This window comes from Chamaea fasciata, unplaced genomic scaffold, assembly GCF_029207755.1.
Source record: "Chamaea fasciata isolate MVZ Bird 193981 ecotype frontalis unplaced genomic scaffold, bChaFas1.0.hap1 SCAF_16, whole genome shotgun sequence".
Taxonomy (NCBI): Eukaryota; Metazoa; Chordata; class Aves; order Passeriformes; family Sylviidae; genus Chamaea; species Chamaea fasciata.
The window spans coordinates 16,366,588-16,388,950 of NW_027094101.1; the positions used below are offsets into that span (position 1 = coordinate 16,366,588).

Genomic DNA, 22,363 nt, shown 5'->3' on the forward strand with positions numbered 1-22,363 from the left:
ACCATTAGTGTTGAACAGGGAGCAGCAGCCTGAGATCCTGCTTGGTATTTTCACAGTCTTGCCTGGTTGAACACGTTTTTATTTTGTTTATTGTTCACATTTATACCAGTGCCACTTACTACACTGAAGCAATGTAAAGGATTAGAGAGAACAAACCAGCGTATGCAGCTGTTTCTCTGCTGATTAGAGCAAGCAACATGCTACAGTGAAGTCATTAATTACATTTTGACTAATGAGAGTATTGTTTGCAAAACAATGATGGAGTGCTCAGATGGACGCAGTGTATACAAAAATTTCTTGGTTGTGAAGGTATCCAACCCATAGTTTTATCTATTTTTTCAGCCCATTTAATTAATAAAAACTCTGTATAAAAATGTAGAAAACTATACAGAGTCTGCAGTCAGCTGAGAACAGAACAAACAGAAATAGTAGAGTCTGTGGTCTCTGAATACCTTACAAGGATGATGTCCGATTTGAGATAGCTCCTGAGTCCTCTAACGCCTGAGTCACTCAAACACTGAGCTAAGAGTCACCTCAGAGACTAACTCAGTGTGGTGGGTATTTGCTTTTTTGGTGCTGGGTACGTGGGGCATTGCTCCTAACATGCACACCCAGCACTTCACACAGCACAATATATGGTTAAATGTGATGCATATTCATTACATTTCTTGGGACAGGAGCAGTTATACAAATTACTTCTCAGAAGTCATTAGTATCATTTGCATACATGACAGTTGAATATCATATGTGACATTAATATCATTAGCATACATGCAAGGGCAGTGTACTCTGATGGTCGCACTTAGGAAGTTTCAGAATCTTCCTCAGGGATTGTTCTGATGAAGGCCGGCGGTCTTCCTCACTTTGCACTTTTCACCTTTCTTTCTGAAGCATGCACACTCCTTCAATGGCTGGTTCAATGTTTTCTGCGCTGGTTTCAACAGGTTTCGTTCCTTTTATCTTGACAAGGTATATTCTGTTTCTCTTAACAAGGCTAAGGTGCATCCTGCTTCTTAGGCTTGTGATTAATATTTGCTAACTCTTAGTAGTTTACTCGTGGTTACATGACTTTACTGATCAACTCCTTTCACCCTCTGGTTGTAAACTAAAAATAAAAACTTTAAAGGTGGAAATACTGGTAAGGGTTTCCAAGATATATGGCAGGCTGTCTATTTATAAATGAAGGCTGACAATCTCTGTAACACACATTCCCTGGCCAAAGCACCAGTCACCGCCACCAGTTCAGAAATTATTTGATGAATGAGGTTTTGTAAAACCACCAGAATGGGTTTTCTTGACCTTAAAAAATATGGAAGAAGCTTCTGCAGTGGGAGATAACCTTCATTAAACTATTTTGAAAGGAATGAGGGACTTGTCTTTACAAACAAACTGTGGGTCTGCTGGTAAATAAAAGTGGATACTGAGAGAAGAAAGAAACAATAAGAAGAACCATAAATTCCGTAAAGAATTCCACTGAGCGACACAAGGCAAAGACAAAGGGGGGCATTATACATTAGAAGGGGGTCTTAGGTATTAGGCATTTCAGAAGGTCTGTACCTCTCAAGTACCTCAGCCAATGGGGAAAGAGAGATGGACGTGCGGTTGGGAAATTAGGATTAAAAGGAGGCTGCATCCTCCAAAAATTTGAGAGACCTCAGGGGAAATGCCCCATGGCCTCTTCCTTTAGTCGAATAAAGTAACAGGACTCCTCTGTCTCCTTTTTGGATATAAACCTCTGGTGTTTGTGGATTAATTTTCCTGACAATTTGAAGCCAAATCACACATTCCTTTTAAACTTTTAAATAGGAATGCCACCAACCAGTTCTTATTGTAGACAAAGATAAACCTTTTAAAAAAGGTTTTATACACTCCCATCCCTGGAGCTAAAGCTTGTCAGTCACCCCTCCAGATACTGCCTTATTGAAAGGAAGCACAAGTAGCTCCCGCTGTCCATGTATTTTTAAACAAGAATAATCACTTGTAAAAACCTGGTTTACATAAATTCTTCCTCTACCACAACTGTCCTATGGTACTGTGGTCCATGTTTTTTCTCTAGAAACACCACCTTGAATTTCAGCTCAATACTAATTGAAGGTGAATTCTAGGTACTAAAAACAGTATCGTAGTTTCCATGGTTGTGTGCCATCAAAGTAGAAACCTAATGTTAGGATTCCACCCCCCTCCTCCGGGGAATTTTCTCCCATCTGCTGCCTAAGGTATAATAACAACCAGTACTTCAAAGAGACAAAAGAAGTGCCTAAGGTGGGGGAAATGAGTGCAGCTGGCTGCAGACTCTTAGCCAGGGGTTTTTCTCTTGGGAAGGGCAAAAATATCTGGAGACTTGGCTGGAGGGGTCAGGTGGCTGGGCTCAGCTCTTCTCTCTCGCTCTTGGGATCAGGGAGGAACAGTTGAGCTGCTGCTACTGCAGGGGAATTTGCTGCCACTGTGGAGTCCAGCCTGCTTTCTTCCTTACCGTGGGTGAGCCTCTGCTCCTAAGAACAGCCATTGAACTGGGACCTTATTAGCACCCAACCTGACTGCAAAGGACCCTCACCATCCACTCGGGTGCCTCCAGGGAAAACCTGGAACCCCAAACCCTTTTCTCTTCCCAGAGGGCGAGTCTCCTGGGTACGTGTGGCAACTGCGACGGAGAAGCCTGCCTGCAGCTGCCCAGCCCACTAGTTACTGCCGCTGCACTGGGCTTTTTTGCCACATCCTCACCCAACATTCCGTGCCCACTGGACTCCTGCGGCTCCTGCTAAGGCTGCGGAGTTCTCTGCTACATTTTGTTTGTCACCCTGGGTGTGCCCACCTCTGCCGTTCCAGCCAGCCCTCCGAGGTTCCTGCTACGGCCCATTTCTTCAACCGGAGGGGCACCAGGACTGGCTGCCCCTGTGAATTTGTAAATGTTATAGATGAGAAATAGGATGATCGGCTCTTGCAATTAAGAAATTAATATTGTGTGTATGTAAAGAGAAGTTTCACTGATGTATAGTTATGTTATTGTTTGGATGTCCTCTGTTCTCCCGATAGTCCCCTCCCCCTCTCTGTGTTGCTGCCATAGGAGCCTGGGTTGTCAGGGAAGCCTTGTTACTAGGAAACGTGGCATGACAACACTTGACCTCCAATCCAGTTGTAAGAAAGTAGTCTGCACCAATGGATGGCAAAGAAGAAGTTGACTGACAGACTTTGGGAGGAGCCAGGGATATAAAAGTTGGAGCAGTCATTTTGTAGATGAGCAGGTGGTGGAGAGTCGTGAGCCTCTCAGTGCTGTTATTTCTTTTTCCTTATTCAGTCTTTTGTTGTATTTTGTTAAGGCTTTTAATAAACCTTTGAAATTTTTAAAAGTGAGGGGTTCTTTCTCACATAAATAAAGCCCTTTTGCTCTCTGTCCCACCAGCTGAGTCACCATCACTGTGTGGAAAGGTGGCTGAACTCACGCTACAGCGCCCCCTGCAGCCGCGGGGGAATCACTGCACCTGCCCTGCCTGGACGGGAGCCACCAGCGCCCCTGCCGGCTGTGACCGGAACTGCACCAAAGGGGAAAGTGCCTGCAGCCAAGACAAGGCTGTGGTTGGGTTTCTGGTTTTTTGTTTGTTTTGCTGCCGTTAATGTTGCTTGTTTGTCTTGTTATACATATGTATACATCTACTAGTAAAGTAAAGAACTGTTATTCTTTTTACCATATCTTTGCCTGAAAACCCCGTGATTTCAGAGGTATAATAATTTGGAGGGAAGGGAGTCACATTTTCTATTCCAAGGGAGGTTCCCATCTGCCACTCTGGTTGTTCAGCCTTCTGATTGCTTTCATTTCTACTACAGTTTTCTCACCAATTGTAAGATAAACAAAGACTGATGTTTTTTAAACACACATTCTTTCTAGGGGGAAGGACAAATTGATGGACTTCTGAGTTGACCACTGGGGTCAGAGGGGTGTTCCTCTCATCCCCCAATCCTTGACCAAATCCCAAAAACTATATAAGTTGAGATCCACCCAAAAAGCTTCCCTTTTACTTTTCATCTCACAACCTGACGGATGAGTGTGGTTCTTTTGTGTCCTCTAGCGACACCCACCTTCCTTGGCAGACACTGGTCCTTCAAACCAAGACACTAAAAATACTTATTCTTTCACAAAGCAAAGTTCCAACTGTCCAAAGGAAAAAAACCCAAATAGTTTATTTGAGATCACACAGTTACTACAAAAGAATCCTGATTTTCCTTGCATTGTCTCAGTGTTTCTATCCATTTCTCACTCCTTGTGTCTCTACCACAACTTGGAAAGTTAAGCTCTTCAGGAAAGGGCCCTTAGACCCATAATACAATTGCACATCTATAGCACAGTCAGTTTTTAGTTTGCTGTTAGTACTAAGCAAATAACAAATTGAATCCTAAACTCCTATGCTAGATGCAATAAAACCCCAAAAGGGATAGAATAAGCAAATATTTTGCTTGCCAGCTTTCACCTGGAAGTGGTATCTTAACATGGGAGCACCTAGCATTCCTGCCATTTCTTGACTCATCTCTAGACTTGAAGTTATTTATGTATTTATAAATATAGGAATGTATATTTTAATGCACAATTTAAGTTAAGGCAATCACTGTCTTTCAGCAGGAGCTTTCACAATGCCACTGGACCTGAACCAGGATTCTGTTGTAGAAAAGAGGATGCAGTTCAGCTGATATCCCTTCCCCTCAGGGATGCTTGCCAGACCTGTTGGGATTACAGTTAGAGGAGTGGGTAATACCATGAGCTTATCAGTCTCTGTGGTTCAACAGGCTTTAGTTTGTGTCACTTCCATTGTTTCAGTTTCTAACGTATGTAGGCAAAATGCAAGAAAACTTTATAAATGTTTTTACATGCTCTCTATTTTCCATGAGATTAGAAGTTCACTGTAATATGGAATTAGTGAATAAGCCTTACCTCTCTCTTTGCCTGCCTTGCTTCTCTCTTTGTTCACCTGTACATTTGTATTCCTAATGTCTTACAAGCAATCATGCATTTAATAAAGCATGCTCTTGTGTTTGTTGCCATCCTGTGTTTGTTGTGAATGACAGTACAACTCTTGGTCTATAAAGTTTTCCATACAAGACAGAGCGAATCAAGACTCAACATGGGTGTCTTGCTGGATTTAAAATTTTTGAGCAGGAGTTTCTTCACATTTGTTTCATATTTGTTTCTTATATCTACGCATTCAGTGCCTCTAATGCTCTTGGCTGGGCCTGTTCGGTGTGGAAACATTTGAAAATCTGGCTGTTACATTCAGATGCCTCATGATCTAGTGGTGATTCATCCCATAACTAATTACACCTCAGCCTCAATTATTGTAAGGCCCTTCCATGTGAACTACACCTATTTGAACCCTTGGTTCATGCCCGAGATGTTTTGGTTTCTGGAATTCCTTTCTCAGAGAACTTTCTGTAAACAAGAGTCATGTTTTTGTAACTGCAAATCTGTTTACATGTTTTTCCCTAGGAGGGACTTCTTGATGTCCCTCTGGTCTGACCAATGTCATTGAAGAGGTTTGTCTTTGCTTCACCAATCAAATTGGTCTGTGTAGAATAGTATAAAAAGGGAGACACATCCCAACAATAAGGGTGTCATTTTTCAGCCTTCTGAAGTCGGAGCCTTTGTGTCATTGTGGTGTACAACAGCATCACCTAATTAATTCAGTACTATTCCATTCCATTCCATTCCATTCCATTCCATTCCATTCCATTCCATTCCATTCCATTCCATTCCATTCCATTCCATTCCTTCCCTTTCAATTCTCCTTTTTTTTGATAGGTTTTTAAATAGGTTTTTGCTATAAAAGCAGCTGTCTAAAAGCTGCTATGCACTGGATCTATAGTATATCAGCATGTAGTCAGCTATAATGATGTAACAGAACACAACAGTCATAAAACTTAAAATTCTTAATTACCAGTGAGATGTGATATTCCCACTGCAATCAGGCTTTCTGCATAGGGTTAAGGTTCTTTCCCTTTGTGCCATAATGAAACTTTTAGGGTCATTACTAGTCACGACTTTGGAATTACACTCTTCTTCAGAGCTCTAAGCCAAATGAAGGTGTGGGGACCCTTTTCCCAAATCAATCCCTTATTTCTCTCTCCTGCCAGTCTGGTCTCAGTACAGAGAAGAATAACTCCTACTGTCTGAGATGAACGAGTCTGACCAGAGCAATAGTTGTAATTGTTGTCGGAAATTTATCAGTTCAGCATTCCTTGTCAAGCAGTAACCTCTTCTTCTCTTTCCCCTTCCGCCGGGTTATCATCGAGCCCCGCTGCTCCCCAAAAATGGCAATCGGAAGCGTATGCAAAACATAACCCGGTTAACACCATTCCGAAAGGAAAGACCCCAAAAGACGACGAGCCAACGCATAAATGAAAGACTGAAAAAGATACATCACGGTCGGGAAAGACTAGTATCATTCCCCCACTTCATCCTTGTCACTGTAACCAAGAGAAGACTAGCCCAGAGTGACACCCCTGGGCCGCCAAACTAAATAGGATTTCTAATGCTCCTGCGAGGGCGCAGTTCCAGCTGTGTCTGCATTGCACACTAGTGGACAAAACCGCACACCTCCTCCTCCTCCGTGTCGCCGCTGGGAGTGGTGGCGGCGTGCGCGCGACCCGTCGGGCCCCTACCCTGAGCTGATTCGAGTAAAGACGTCAAAAGGATCAAGTCTCCCGCCGTTTTTTTCACTGTCTCCCTCCAATTCTACAACCCAAACTTAGCTGAGCCCAGCATGTGGCAGACTCTGACTTCTGGGACACCTGCTGAGAGGGTACTGGAGGCTGCCGAGGGTGTTGGAGCTGCTGCCCTTATTTAGGCGTGTGCTGCTGTCGCTTTGGGAAATCTACCGATGGAATTCGGTGATGGTGCTGGATTTTCTTTTAGGACTTGAGATGGCCAATTTGGCCCTCTGGCTTTCAGTTCATCCCTGACTGAACAGGTCCTTGTCTGCTTCCTCTGTAGTAACTACGGCTGCCCGATCTTGGAAATGCAACTACCGCGGCTGTGACGGGTCTCTAACGCGCCTCCCAGACCCAGCGCGTGTCCGAGATGCGGCGCGAGGCGGGCATGCGCCGGCTCCTGCCCGGCGTCCCTGCGCCTAGCGCCGCAGCGCGGGGCCTGGCGCGCGCCCATCACGCCTTGCGTGGAGCCCCGGTGCGCGGCGCTTTGTCTGCCGCGGGGCTCGGCGGACAGGACCGGCCGCGGACGGGCTCGCTGCCGGCTTGCGCGGGCGACTCGCCGTCACCGCTGCCGCCCGCGTCTCCAGTGCAAGAAGCACCGCGGCGCCGGGCCTGCTTTCCGCACGGGGAGCCCGCGCCCATGATCCAGCAGCTCCGGGCGGCGCCGCCGCGCTCCGCCCCGGCCGGTGCTCGCGGATCGTGACGCGGCGGGCGGGGCGGGGCTGGGCAGCGCAGCGCCCGGTGGCGGCGGCGGCGGCGGCGGCGGGGCGTGGAGCGCGGCCGAGCGGAGCGGGGCCGAGGGCTGTCGGCCGGCAGGATGCTGGAGATCCAGCTGGACGATGGTGGCGTGGGGGGGTACCCGGGTGATGATTACTGCTCGGGGTCGGTGATGTCGGAGCGGGTGTCGGGCCTCGCCAACAGCATCTACCGCGAGTTCGAGCGGCTTATCCACTGCTACGACGAGGAGGTGGTGAAGGAGCTGATGCCGCTGGTGGTGACGGTGTTGGAGAACCTGGACTCGGTGCTCACCGACAACCAGGAGCACGAGGTGGAGCTGGAGCTGCTGCGGGAGGACAACGAGCAGCTGCTCACGCAGTACGAGCGGGAGAAGGCGCTGCGCAAGCAGGCCGAGGAGGTGAGTGCCGCCGCCCCGCGACCATCTTGGCCACGGCCGGGCGGGGACCCCGGCGCAGGGGAGCGGGAGGGCCCGGGGGGCGGCTGGGGCGGCTCAGGGCTGCGGCTGGGCCGCCTCTCACAGGCCTCCGCTCCGTCGCCCCGATCGCCGCCCCTGGCGGGTCCCAGCTGCTCGCGCCCCCGCGGTGGGTCCGGTTCGAGCGGCGGCGGGAGCCTCGGGGCAGCGGTCCCCGGTGCCTTCTAGAAGCGGAGAGCGGGGGCGGGCTGGGGCCCCGTGGGGGGCGCGGGGCTGCTGCCCCCGGGCTCCTCCGGCCCTGGGAGGCCCGGCGCGGCCCGGCTCCTCCGCCGCGCCGCGCGGCCGGGGCCACTGCGGCTGAGCTGCCCCGTGACAGCGGGAGGGAAAAAAACCGAGCCGAAATAGCTGCAATTCTGTCGAATTCCTGAGGAACTGGGAATTCGCTTTGCAATGCCAACAACATCCGGAGGGGTCAGCATAATTTGTGGTGTAAAAAATAGTTTTGAAAATGGGTAATTTGTGCGGCCGTCCAGCATCCTCAATGTTAGCCGTAAGCTGTTTCGTTGGGGCAAGGGATTGCCTTTAGAGTATAATCTCATATTTTTGAAACTCATTTTTATCAAAACTATGCCTTGAGTTTTAATAAAATCTTTCCCAAGTCAGCCCCTGCTGTTCCGTGGAGCGTGGATGTGCTCCCAGCAGAGCCGGGGCAGGATTGACCGGCTGGGGGGGTTGTTTGGAAGCGGCTCGTGAGAAATCCAACCCCTCTGATGGAGAGGAAGGAGCCTTCTCGGGTTCCAGGGACTCGGATGTAGACAGGACAGAGGGGAGGTGATTTGCAGTCTGTCATCTTGCTGCGTCTGCGCCCGTCCTTGCTGAAATACAGAGCATCCTTTCAGCCTTAAAGGCTGGGAGCCGTAGGGATTTGCTGTTCAGCCTCTTGGAGTGACAGTCTGTGAGCTGGGGTAGACCTTTGGTGCTAAAAAAGTCCATCCTCACCGTATTATCCCCACCACATCATCTCCTTTAAACTTCTTTAAAAGTGGGGGGTTTCTGTCTTTTAGACTAAGGAAGAGCAGAAAATTTAAGATTCAGTTGCTTTCCTGGGAGTCAAGTTCTGATTTGATATGGAGTAATTAATAAAGTAAAAGAAGTGGTAATTAATGAAATAGTCGTTGAACTGGAGAATGGTGTAAAGCACATGCAAGATTTTCATAGATATGTTCTTGTTGTGTAATAATCATGTGTGAGAAGCTTGGTAGCTCAGTGGGGAGAACACTTGTGGTCCATTATTGATACTGAGAACAAGAGCCAGTCAGTTAAAGTTTTAGTCCTAAGTTCTAATTATGTATTAATGGACTAATAAATGATCCTAAAATGCTTTTGAATGCTTCTAGGGGTTGAAAAATTATTCTGAGTACACGAGGCTTATTTATGTTGTGTAGAGACAGCATTTTGCAGCTTCTGAGAAATAATTTTTAAACTGCACTATTTATGGGAAAAAAATGGAACTGCAAGTGGGGGTTGGAACAGTCCAGTTGTAATCATCTTGCATCTTTGGACTGGGGTGGATTTCTGTTCTGGGCTTACTAGATACAGGATGTGTTTTCTGGAAGCAAATATACTGACAGGAGTTACATTCCCTGCAAGGAAACTTGGGAACTGTGGCAGAACACCACTTACCAATGATATTTTTAAAAAGTGAGATTTAAAAAGTGCCAGTGATGATAATGGTGAAGATACTCTGTCATCTTTACACACAGCTCAGTGTAAGTAGGAGAAGTGTCTGCAAGGAGACTTGTTATATAAAAGGAATAGATAATATGCTTCTTATGAGAAAGAAACATGTGAAAATAAATGATGTTTAAAAAAACTTACAAGTTTTAAATTAATTTTTTTAAAATAAAAAAACCTTATTAGAATAAATGAGCATTCTGGCTCTACAAACCCTCTGTTACAAGGTCATACATGGAATACACTGCTGCTGTTTCCCTCAGTATATAACAAAGTACATTATTTATCTACACCTGTTTCCCATGCACTGTTTACTCTGCAGTAAATTACATGTTGTGGGGGTGAAAATCTGTGTATGACAAGGAATTCTGCTGTCTATTAGGTAATTGTACACAATCAAAAACCAGAAAACTGTTATCTTTCCAGAATATGCATTGCTGCTCTGAAACAGTGCCATAGTGACCAGGGACTGTCCATCCCACCTCTCCAGCAGCATCAGTTTCCTGAGCTGTGCCTCAAGTATTGGGCGGGATCTTCACTTCTTACTGGGAAGATCCTTTACCCTGGAGACAGGATTTGACCTCAGTTTTGATTCTTCTCTGTGTATGAGTGCCAATTACAACAATTAAATTGACGCTGAGAGGTTGGAGATGAAAAACGGATCTGTTCTCTTAGAATATCCTGTCAAAGGACCCTGAGTTATAGTTAATTTCTGTTAATTTATTAAATTCAGAGTAACTGGAACTGTGGGTGGGCATTGTTCTGGCATTAAAATGTGCATTGTATTGACTGATTACCACCATGCAGAGCCATCGCACCTTGCTGTTCATCTTTATGCAGCAGTTGTGCACAGACTGTGCAGGTATGGTTTGTTAAATTAGGGTTAATTGTAGAATCATAGAAACATGGAATAGTTTGAGTTGGAAGAGACAGTAAAGATCATCAAGTTCCAACACCCCTGCCATGGGCAGAGAAACAACTTCCTTTTCATTAAAGACCATAAAGGAAGGTTTTCCTTCTCAAAGTTGCTGTCTTAAGACAATTCCAAATATCATCTTTTAAAGCAATCTTTGCCTAAAGCAAATTAATGCTTTATTTTCTAAATGCTTAGGTTATAGAGACTCCATGTTTTTCACTTGTCCTAAAATAAGGCAGCAGAAGCATCTTGACAAGTGGACTTAGAATCGAAGTCCCTTGGCATGAGGCAGTGCTGTCAGTTGCTGTCCTTGCGGAGCTTAGTACACAATATTGCAATTTTCCATGACCTCCCAGCTACTGAAGATAGAGGATTGCACCATATTTTTAGTGTTTTTGTTTTCTTCCATCTGTTTCATATGAACGTAGAGTATGTATGTGTGAATGTAAGGTCATTATTGCTTGTGTGGTGGTCTGTGGAATCACAAATTCCACTAGTGTGTGTGTAACCTCCTGAGATTGAGTCCCACACCCTTGCTCAGTCAGGGGCAGCTGGAGCAGGTTGTCCAGGACCTGCTTGGAGTTTGAACATCTCCGTGGATGGAGACTCCGCAGCCTATCTGGGCCACCTGTCCCAGTCTGACTCCTCGCAGGAAAAATGTACATCCTTGTCTTCAGGTGGAATTCTGCGTGGTTTCCCTTGTTGGTTGCCCATTGCCTTCTGTCCAGAGCAGAGCCTGACTCCCTCCCAGCAGGGACTTGAGCACACTGGTCAGATCTCCCAGAGCCTTCTTGAGCAGCCCCAGCCCTCTTGGCTCCTCCTCCTGTGAGAGATGCTCCAGTCCCTTTACCACCTTTGTGGCCCTGGTATTTGGGCTGGTGCATAGGACATTACTTATTTTTGCTGACTAAGTATTTGGTTTAGCTCGATCTCTTAAGGAAATGAAGCTGTTGTGGTTGCTGTCTTAGGAGCTGCCCCAAATAACTTAGGAAACTGGAGGCTGCTTTCAGACGTACTTGTTAAATAAAAAGGTTACTTAAATTTTTGGGGGGTGTGTTTTTGGTGAATAGTGAAAGAGAAAGGTCAAGTGAAGGTCCTGCATATTGAAGGGACAGACAGAGTTGGCAGTGTGCAAGTGATTGGTGGCAGCAGGACAGTTGGTGTGTGGGTCTGGGGCAGGTGGGTCCCGCATGCACACGCTTGCTTTCTGGGGTCTGCTCAGCGGACATGTAGGCGTAGACCTGGGATGAGGAAAGGGCTAGGGACACCTGCAGAAATCCTCAGGGGAAATAGGCCTTACTGGGTCCACTCTTAATGAGACATTTTGATCTATGCAAGCTGCTTTCCTAATGTTCTGTATTCTTCCTCTCTTGAAGACAAGCATCACTGTGTGCCCTAAATGCTGAATTCTGCAGTGATTGTTCATCACACCTGGGCACTGATGGTGAGATGAATGTGCATGTGTGAATGCACATAAAAGCTTTGCAGGGATATTCGGGGTGTGTTAGCATGGCTTCTTGGAGTTAGACAAGCCAGATGGGCCTCTGCCATGTGGGAGGTGCCTTCAGACCTCCGGTTGCATGAGAACTACTTCAAGGGAAATTTACATCCCGAGGGAGTGGTGGTGGCTGTCCGCAGAACACAAAGTGCCTTAATAGCAGAGTAAGAGTGTTTGATTTGCAACATCAGTTCATGCTCATTAGAATGCTTAAAATGGTGTTCATTGTAGATGCATCTAGGTATGGTGTAGAGGTAAGGACTCAGTGCTGATAAGGAGGTCTGACCCCTTATGAAGGCTTTTTGTAACTTGTGTTCTGTGCTGTGGCAGTCCAGCACCTGGGAGTAACTTCCATTGGAATGTGACTGGGAAAACCTCTGGTTTTGTACCAGTGGCTGTTCCCATACACTGACTGCTGGGGTGGTTGGTGTGTTTCCAGGCTGCAGGTGTTGGCGGGCTGGTGCTGCTGCCTTGTCAGTGTCGTGGGCCTCTGCTGGGCTCTTAGAGGAGTCAGCATGTATTTGTGTGGCAGAGCCTGCTGGGCTGCAGTTCTCATGGACTTGTACTGATGTTGGAGATGGGCAGTGCTGCCTCGAGCTGCCTGCGTGGGGTGCAACGTGGGCTTCAGCAGCATGGTAAGCCCTTGAAGCATTGTGTCCTGCTGCCTGTGACATTCCCAATGGGCTGTCTTTGGCATTGTTATCTTGTGGGCTTCTCCGTGAGTCTTTTGACAGAATCATAGACTGGTTGAGGTTGGAAGGAGCCTTTGGAGCTCATTTGGTCTAACCTGTTGCTTAAGCAGCGTCACTCAGAGCAGGCTGCCCGTGAGCATGTCCAAGCAGTGTTTGAGTATCTCCAAGATGGTGGGAGACTACAAGACCTCCTTGGGCAACCTGTGCCTGTGCTTATAGAGAAAAATGTTTTTCTGATGTTTCAAAGAAACCTCCTGTGTTCCAGTTTGTGCCCATTTCTTCTTGTTCTGTCATTGGGTACCACTGGAGAGAGAGACTGGCTCCTTCATCTCTGTCCTTCCCCTTCAGGTGTTTATATAACATTGATGAGACCCCCTGAGCCTGCTCTTCTCCAGGTGCTCTAATCCTTTTGTTATCCTTGTGGCCCTTCACTGGGCTCTCTTCAGTCTGTCCCTGTCTCCCCTGTGCTGTGGAGTCCATTACTGGGCACAGCGCTCTTGACCTGCTGGCCATAGCCTGGGACACTATTTGCCTCAAGGTCACACGTTTAACCTGGCGTCCACCAGCAGCCCCAGTTTTCTGCCAAACTGGGTGGCCCCGGCATGTGCCTGTGTTCCCCAGGGGCAGAGTGTGAACTGTGAAAGGCCTTTGCTGGCATTGCCAAGTCTAGGACTTTTACTTGAAGGACACCTGTTGTCATCCTTTCCCACAAGAAGTATCCCTGTTTCCTGCTGCCGCGTCTCTGTGGCCATCACTCGTCGTTATAGCTTGCTGTTTTATTGTTATCTACCTTATAAGCACACTAAATTACCAGTAATTTTTATGGAATAAGAAGGCTCCGATGTCTCGTTTGAAGATCGGTGGCAGTATTTTGAAGAGCTGATCCTTTGCGAGGGGCGCTGTGGCTGCCACAGGTACCTGAAGAGCTTTCCGACGGGGTGGCAATACAGTGTGCTTCCTGGCTCCTGTCTGCATCTCAAACAGCACAAAGGCTTGTAAAAATCCCCCTCTTTGTTAAGGGATGCCTTAAATATTATCTCACCTCATACCCTCCTTCTCTTTAGGCAGATGGGGAGGAAGGATGACGAAAGTGATAGTTGTGGGCTGCAGCCCCTGGTGTTCACTGTAAATGCTTTCTCTTGTCCTTGTGCCTTGTATCTGCTTTCTCTGTGGAATGATTTGCACCCTGGGAAGGCATTTTGTTTCACGACCCTGAAAACTAATCCTACAAGCAGCTGATTAATGGGAATTTCTGCAGCCTGATGGTGACCTCATACCATCCAAGGAGGAAAGCTTTGTGGAATATGGGAGACCAGATGCTTTTACCTGGATCCTTTGCACTATAGGCTGGTGAAAATTATTGGCAAGGATGAAGTGCAGGTTTACTAGGTACCAGATCTGTTTCCATATCCTTCAGGCCCTCTTGGTCTGTTCCTGGAGCCTGCAGGCGCTGTCAAATTTCACCCACAGAGTCATTGTGGTGATTAGAGGGTTATTCCAATTTACCGTGAATCCTCTTCTACAATTGTCTTGATTTGCAAAAGCTGTTGGTCCTGGAGAAACCAGATTCTTCATTTTCATGAGAAGTACTGTGATATTTGTAACGATAATTTTCTGCTGAGCAGGCAGATATTTGCTAACATATTTATGATACTTTGTTCCTTTTTTCCAAAATACATCCATTTATTTGTTCAGAAGCAGAAAGCAACACGAGTGAGAGCATTTGTGGTGATCCCATTGTGTCTTCTGGGTGAGGCAAACCTCACATTTTGGGGGTGTTAACCACTTTGTCTCAATTTTCTCTTATGCCTTTTTTTGGTGATTTCGTTTGAGTGTAATTCAGAATTGGTCATGGTCAAATGATCAATTGGCAATACAATTACACAATATTGCAGACCATGATTAAAATGCAGCAACTGAAGATAGTAAAATTAAGGTAACTAACAACAAACAATGTTTCTGGAGATACTTGCATTTGAAATTGTATCTAAGTAGGTTGGTTATTTTAGATGAAGATTCTAATGTTCTCTCTGAACTAGTAAAAGAAAGTAACTGGCCGTCCTTACAGCCTTCTCATAATGTCTTTATGTTGAATTATCTCTCCCCAGGCTGAATTTTCTTAGCTTTTGTAAACATGTTGTCTGATAACTTCTGCAATAAAAGTTGTTTAATGAAGAGAAAGAACTTTGTCTTTCAAGCATTATTAAAAATTGTCATACGAATAAATATGCATTAGGTAGGCATGGATGTGTATTAGAGAGCCTTATTATGTAAATTTTACTGTATAAAAGATGTAACTTTTTAGTCCATAGTGTGCTTGATTTGTGGAAACGTGCACCTTGCAACCTGCACAGACTAAACATCTCATTTCTAAATTAGACTCTGTGTCTTTGTTTAGACAGCTCCTAAAATTGACAGCAGCTCGCTGCATTGGCCTGCAATCAGCACGTGCCTTGTGAAAGGTTGTTAGTGTTGGGATGCTGAGCATGCCTTTCCTTACAAAACCTGTAGCAATAAAACTGAATAGGATTGTAAGCTAAAAATTTACCATCCCATCATGTGTCTCCTGATGCAGGACTAGGATTGATGTTAATACAAGTAACAGTAAGGAGATAATTCCTTTCTTCCTGTGAAGGTGGACTGGGGGCATTTGTTGGGAGATAACTCAGCGTTGCCTTTTCTCTGCTCAGAGTGAGGGTGTGGAGCTGCCTCTGCCAGCAGCAGGAGTGTCGCCTGCCATCCTCGATCAGGTGATGCCTCCTCCCTTCCTGCCCACAGGACACATGGCCAGGGACCGCTCTCTTCCCTTTCCTGGTATGATGGCAGTGTTGTGGAAGTCTGCCCTCTTCTCTTTGTCCCATCCCTTGTGCGTGGCTCTACAGAAGGGCAAAGCACCATGGTTGACTGTGGACTGTAGACTGTGGAGAGAGGTGTGTCGTGCTGCTGGTTTCTCCCCAGCTGGTCTGATGGAGGATACCCAATGCAGACTGAGAGGTGAAGTACAAATGCTTTGGGGTTATGCTCTGAGAGGTGCAGAAACAGCTTGTCCTTCCCTTGTCTTTTTTGATGTACCATACCAAATCAAAAGTTTGTGTGCAGAATAATATTTTTTTTGGTGAAAACTATACATTATTCTGTAGCAGAATTTCTTAAGGAGCGTGGGCATGATCTATATTTAGATTGAGGTTTGAGCTACCCCAGCCTGGGCCCCAGATTCAGGCCTCTTAACTGTGGCGCAGTTAATAATTTAGGTTAAGGTGTGAACATGGGACAATGGGTTTTTAGGTATTAATAGGTACAGTTTGTAATGTGAATACTTTAACTACCTTAAGAATAAGATAAACAGTGTTTGTTTGCGTTTTTCCTTATGCTGCGTACCAATGAGAAAATACTTGTAACTGGAAACTATTTTAAAGTGTATATAAGCTGCCATTGTAGATAGAATAAACGGAGAAGGTACGTAAATCACATTGGTTTGGATCTGTGTTGCTCTAGTCCACCTTCCCATATATTTTAAGGAGTTTCCTGCTTCATGTTTCTGGCTTATTAGAGATGATGTTGTAGGACATCAGCTGTTGGAAAGCCACCTGCTATGAACACATGAATAGTTATTACAATTTTTTCTAACAAATTATATTAATTCTACACTGATGGGATGAGATGCATTTAGAGACTCTTCTCTTTACAAGTTCTGTTAATTTAAAGGAATGTAACAGAGACAATTTGTGATTCTGTTTCCAGTAGAGACTGGCCATATGATGTGTATTTCTAAATCACTTCTGTGAGGAATCAGGCTTTCTACATGTAAGGCAAATCAGTCCTTGCCGCCTAGTAGCCTTTATTCTCACTAATCTTGGAGTGAAAAAATCTGTATCCAAACACAAATCCTTAATACAAGTCCTCACTCAAGCTCATGGCAATTATTAATATTCATAAATATCATTGTGTTACTAAAAATTACCTTGAAAGTAAAATAATGAGCAAGCACGATGAGCTGCAATTTATTAAAAAGCAGTTCAGGATAATCTGAATATCATTTGATAATGATGATTAGAGGCAATGACCAGATTTCCCCTCAGCAGGGTTACCTGCATAAGTCATATTGATCCCCAAGTGAGCTTTGATGAGAAACTTTTTTTCCTCTGGTGCAATGAAGCACCTACTGCCTGGTCCCTTTCTGTTCATGGCTCTGCAGGTTGATTTGTCAGTGATACTTCTGGGATGTGCCCAGGTGTATGTAGGCAGAAGTTACTACTGGAGTGTCAGGAAGCAGAGTTGTAAGGGAAAAGTTGAGAAGGCTGGGAGAATTTGACTTTACTACCGTTGCAGATGGATTTAAATCATAGAATCACAAACTGGTTTGTGTTGGAATGGGCCTTCTAGCTCATCTCGTTCCACTTTCTGCCATGGGCAGGGTCACCTCCCACTAGATCAGCCTGATCCAAGCCCTGGCCTTGGGCACTTCCAGGGATGGGGCAGCCACAGCTTCTCTGGGCAACCTGTGCCAGGGCCTCCTCACCCTCACAGGGAGTAACTTCTTTGTAATATCTAACCTCCTTCAGTTGAAAGCCATCCCCCCTTACCCAATCAAATCTGAAGAGGGATTGTAATGACTGAAGCGTGAAGAAAAATCCCTAGTCAATCTTCATTTTTCTGAAAATGATGCAGTCTTTCATCTAGCAAAGGCACCTTGGCCACCTTCATTCTTTCTCTTGTCCACTGGGGAGGATGAAGATGGCCCACATCCCCATCATCATTGGTTGTCTTGGTGCTTCTGACAAGCTGTAGCAGGCTGGATCCTTTCATCCCATTGAGGAGGAAGCAAGGGGTGCCTCAGGTGAGAGAAGCTGGATCTTGTCTGGCAGGACAGGTAGCTTTAGTTCAGGATTCAGTGGAAAGTGGGATTGTGTCGTGGCCTCCTCTGGTCATGAACACCTGCTGGTTTCTGTCATCTGTCCCAGTGCCCTGGATGTGCTCAGAGCAGGACATGATGCTCAACTGAGGCTGATATAAACAGTTTCAGGCTCTTATTTATCTTCTGTGTTCTGCCTGGGTCTTGGCCGTCCCACTTGGTGGTATGAGTGCGAGTTGCTACTCAGTTCCAGAGCAGACCTGCTTGTCCCCCTCAAGACAGGAAGCATCAGCATAGGGTTGCCTGCCTGTCCACCTGCAACGTTTTGTGGAAAGGTTTTCCCATTGGTTGCATGCTGAGTTTCTCCCAAAAGATAATTGTACATGGTAGTTGTAAATACTAGTTGAAAACAGGAGAATTTACTGATCTGTTAATGGTTGGGTATTTTCAAGGCATATGACCCAAAAGCACGTTAGCTTTTTGCCCTCTTTGGGTTTGGGATTCTGTGCTTGAAAAAGGATTGAAAGAGCTCACTGCTAACACATTCGCAAGCAGCACGTATGGGAGAAGTGTACAATGTGATGTACTGCACCATATCAAAATGTACCATTTTGAAGAACTTGGGGAATGGAGAAGTACCTTCCCTTCCCCATGATGGAGAGAGGTATCATTTCAGTGTATTTTATCATTTTCTTTCACCAGTCAATGATAGCTTTGGAAGAGAACTCAAATACATGTTTTGGTTGAGCTAAATCAGTAATCTATTTATTAGCAAAACTGGAGAATTCTACTGTGGAGGGGAGGACCGTGTCTCAGCAGGGACATCACAAAACCATTTAGGTTAGAAAAGACCTTCGAGATTATCAAGCCCAACCTTTGACCCATTGCCACGTTGTCAACCAGACCAGAGCACTGAATGCCCTGTCTACTCATTTCTTGAACACCTCCAGGGACAGTGGCTCCACTGTCGCCGTGGGCTGCCCTGCTGCTCCTGGGCTGGAGTTGGGGTTATGCGATGTCTGTCAGCTTCCTTCCTTCCTAGGGGACTGTGGCTTTAGTGGTAGGCTTTGCCCCCATTCTGAGGCCCTGCCCTCCCACCAGCCTACTCCCCTTCAGTTGACCTGCCCATGGCTGCTCTGTTTCTTGCTTGCACATGGTTTTTGGTCTTCTGCTCGCTTTCTTACAGACTTTTAAACTTGTAAATTAAGGATTTAACGCCTCTTAAGATAGTTTTGTGGTTTAACACAGTTTTTCATCGCAGCCACTGTTGTATCAGCGCTAAATGCAGCTGCAGCATCTTTGTAAATTCCGCTTATTTGAACCAGTGCCCACATTTCAGTAGCTCCACCTTTTTGCCACCAACATTCTCAGAAACACCCGCTCTTCCTTAAAAACTCAGGGCAGCAGCACTGGAAGGGACTTCCTGAGTCAGCATGTCCAGTCCCTGAGTATTGCAGGAACTTGAGTCACATAATCTGTTTCATAAATATATCAAGCTTGGTTAAACTTCCTGCCTCTATTGCTTGTTTCCTCAGAGTTGCAGTGGAATTCTTTTTTGGGTTTTAATTCATGGCCTGATTTTCCTGATTTGTTATTGTGCTGTCATTGTCTTTTACTCTTAGTGAGTTTTTGCCCTATCAAGTATTTATTTCTTGGGGTTTTTTTTAAGGGAAGCTGATCCTGTCCTCTCTGGTCTCTGATGTGTCCTGGAGCCAAACTCTGTTCCCTTGCAAAAGAGGGCAGGTTTTCTGGCCTGTGCCATGTGTCACTTGGCCAGCCTAGTCTTGTTTTACAGATTCCTTCATGTTTTCCTTGAGTGACCCTTAGCCACATCTGGTGCTTTGGGCTGATCCTCTCTGAGAGGCAGGAGGAATAACATGATTTTCCAGGGAAAATTTACTTGTGCCTTATAGTGTGTGAATGCTCTCTGTCCGTGTCCCAGTGTCCCATGGCCTTTTTCAAAGTGTTAGTAATAAGGTTTATGTGAGGACTTTCACCTTCATTATTACAGTCTAGTGCTGTCTATATGACATGGAGTGGCTGAGACATGTCCATCTCTTCTCTGTCCTCCTTGGCTGCAGTTGTGCCTGGCCCAGAGCATGTCACCGTGAGGCTGATTAGCTGATGGTTCCATCATCAACTCCTTCCTCTTCACCCTTCGCCTCACAGCACAACTGGTGGTTTTCATGTGCATGCCCGTGCACTCAAGTGCTGTTCAGCCCTGCATTGCTCTCGTCTCCAGCATCATCCAGTTTTTCCCTGCGATAGTTTGTTCTCTTCAGTGCTGATGACACCTCCAGGTCTAGTGTCATCTGCAGGACTTCACAATCACACTTCCCTCCTTGTTGGGCATCCTGATGGAAATAAGGTCAAGGCTGTTCCCAAGGCCAGCTGCTCGGCCAAAAACCCATCCCTTCTTTGTGCACCCCTTTCTTCTCCTGCATCTTCTGTCCCAATTAACCTTGTCATTAGTCCCACCAGGAGATGAGAGCAGCTGGTGAACACTGAGGCAGAGCCTGGAGAAGGGTCCAAGATGTGGGAGGGTTCCTTTATCTTCTGGCTGTGCTGGAAGACCAGGCCTACTTCATGGAAAGCATCATAAAGGAAAAGTAATTCGCCTTTGGAAAAAGGCTCAGGTCCCTTGGAACAGAAATACAGGAGATGGTAATCTTTGCATGCATCAACAAAAAAGACAGTTATTTCACACAAGGCACTCAAAGTCCCATCTATGTTTATTGAGTATCTAGTAGATAAAAGATGTCATTTTGACTTTTCAAAGTTAGCAGCAGGAACAGAAATTTTTTATCTCCAAGCTCTGCATATATAAAGGAAATGTTATTTCACTATGCTTCCATGGAGATTGGAATGTTCTTTCAGGAGTGCATTTGTCTTTGAGGATAGCAAAGATTCCAACACAGGGCATAGCTCAGAGCATCTTTCCACTGATGCCGAATTGATTTTTGCCTTTTTTGCCTTTGTATATTCTTGATGTTCTTTACACATAAATTTGTAGCTCTGTAGCCTATTATTGAAGCTATGTACTGTGTGTCCTTCTGGGCTAAGAGATTCTAAAAATTAGTTTAAAAATACAGTTAAAATGACATCATATTCTGTTCTCTTTTATGATGTTTTGGCCGTTTCTCTAATAATTGACCATTTTTACTCAGCTTTATTTGCAGGCAGAGACCTCATCTGAGGAAGGCTGGTAATTATCTTTCCATATAAAATGCTTGTATGTGTGTCTTCATGTGATTCAGGGTTATATACATCTTAATTTCTCAATATAAAAAGTTTACTGTAATAATGCATTTCTAATATAAAATTCCTCCAGGGCTGATATGTAATATATGCTATACTGGAAATAGGGTTTGAACTTCAGGCCAAGCTCTGCAATGAAAACGTAAGAGTTTTCAGTTGCCACAGCTGTGGTGGTACAAATGCAGTCAAAATGAGGAAAACACAGTAAGCAGAACAAGGGCCACTGGAGAGCACACAGAGCAGAGCAAGGGACATCAGAGAACACAGCTGACATTTCCTTAGCTTTGTGACAAGTACAAGGTAAGATTTTGAACAAGTAAGAAATTTGAGTTGGTAGATCTTAAAACTTGTGAGTTTTAACAAGTGTGCTCTGGTTGAAGGTTTAAATTGTTGGTTCTTCATGCCAGAACTCCAGCTCTGCTCAGCTTGTGGGCTCTTTGTCAGTGCAGTGTGGGAGGGGGAGAGTTTGGCCTTTTGCGCCGTGTCCTGTAACATTACAGTGGAGACAGTGTCTTCTGTTTGCTGTAACGGAGATCCTTCAGAGATGGAAAAGATACAGTCTGTTACCAGATTTTAGTCTTAGCGATGGTGTGTTTTCTCATAGCATCAGGATCAGGGGTTCGTTCTACAGGTACCATGACTCTGACCACTTGGAACAGAGTCTGCTGAAGGCAAGTGCTTTCCAGGAGAAAGGGTGGCATTGCTTGGAGCACCCCCAGACCCATGGGTCTGTCACCTTGAGGCACTGAGGAGCAAGATGAGTGAAATGCAGGGAGCTCTTTTTTACCTGTAAATGATACCGCTCTCAATTAGCCAAAGCGTTTCTAAAATTCATGTTAGGTACAGCATGATGGAAATGCAGTTATGTTTTTATCACTGGAAGGGACTAATGACCATGGTTTTCTATTTTCAGATGGTCCATTTCAGCTCTTGGGGCCAGCAAGGAAGAGCAGCTTTAAATATTTTTGCCTCTTTGTTTTCCCAAGGGAAACACTAAATATGTCTGTACTGCCTTTTTGCTGGGCATGTTTTTATGCAATAAAGTCAAGGTAACATTGGTGTCAGGTAGACAACTCAATTTCTTAGTCGTTTGCTTCATCTTTGCTAAATAAATGCCTGTAGGGATAAAAAGTTGAATATAGAATCACAGAATGGTTTGGATTGGAAGGATCTTAAAGCTCATCTTGTCCCTGCCATGGGCAGGGGCACCTTCCACTGTCGCAGGCTGCTCTGAGTCCCACCCAGCCTGGCCTTGGACACTTCCAGGGATGGGGCAGCCACAGCTGCCCTGGGCATCCTGTGCCAGGGCCCCACCGCTCTCACAGGGAATAATTTCTTCCTAATATCCCATTTAACCCTGCCTTCTGGCAATGGGAAGCTATGTGAGCATGTCTGTGGCCTCCTCCAGACTCACTCCAGCACCTCTGCATCCTTGTGGTGAGGACCCCTGAACTGGAGGCAGCACTGCAAGTGGGGTCTCACCTGAGCACAGTCTGGGGAAGAATACCCTCCCTTGCCCTGCTTCCCATGCTAAGAGGAAACCACAGCTACCTCAAGTGAGGGGCTTCTT

General features: G+C 45.6%; 1 protein-coding gene across 19 annotated transcripts in view; it reads left to right on the forward strand.

The window, feature by feature from the left end:
- The first annotated feature begins 7,458 nt into the window (after positions 1-7,458).
- Positions 7,459-22,363, forward strand: part of MAPK8IP3 (mitogen-activated protein kinase 8 interacting protein 3) — a 75,073-nt gene continuing 60,168 nt past the window's right edge. For 11 of the 19 annotated variants that reach the window (XM_066198363.1, XM_066198364.1, XM_066198366.1 and 8 more), the window contains exon 1: positions 7,460-7,828. In XM_066198363.1, coding sequence (XP_066054460.1) covers positions 7,511-7,828 — 318 coding nt within the window. In that variant the 5' untranslated portion in view covers positions 7,460-7,510. Of the gene's footprint in view, positions 7,829-22,363 lie in introns of all 19 variants that reach the window. The other 8 variants (XM_066198356.1, XM_066198357.1, XM_066198360.1 and 5 more) reach the window with 1 other exon arrangement.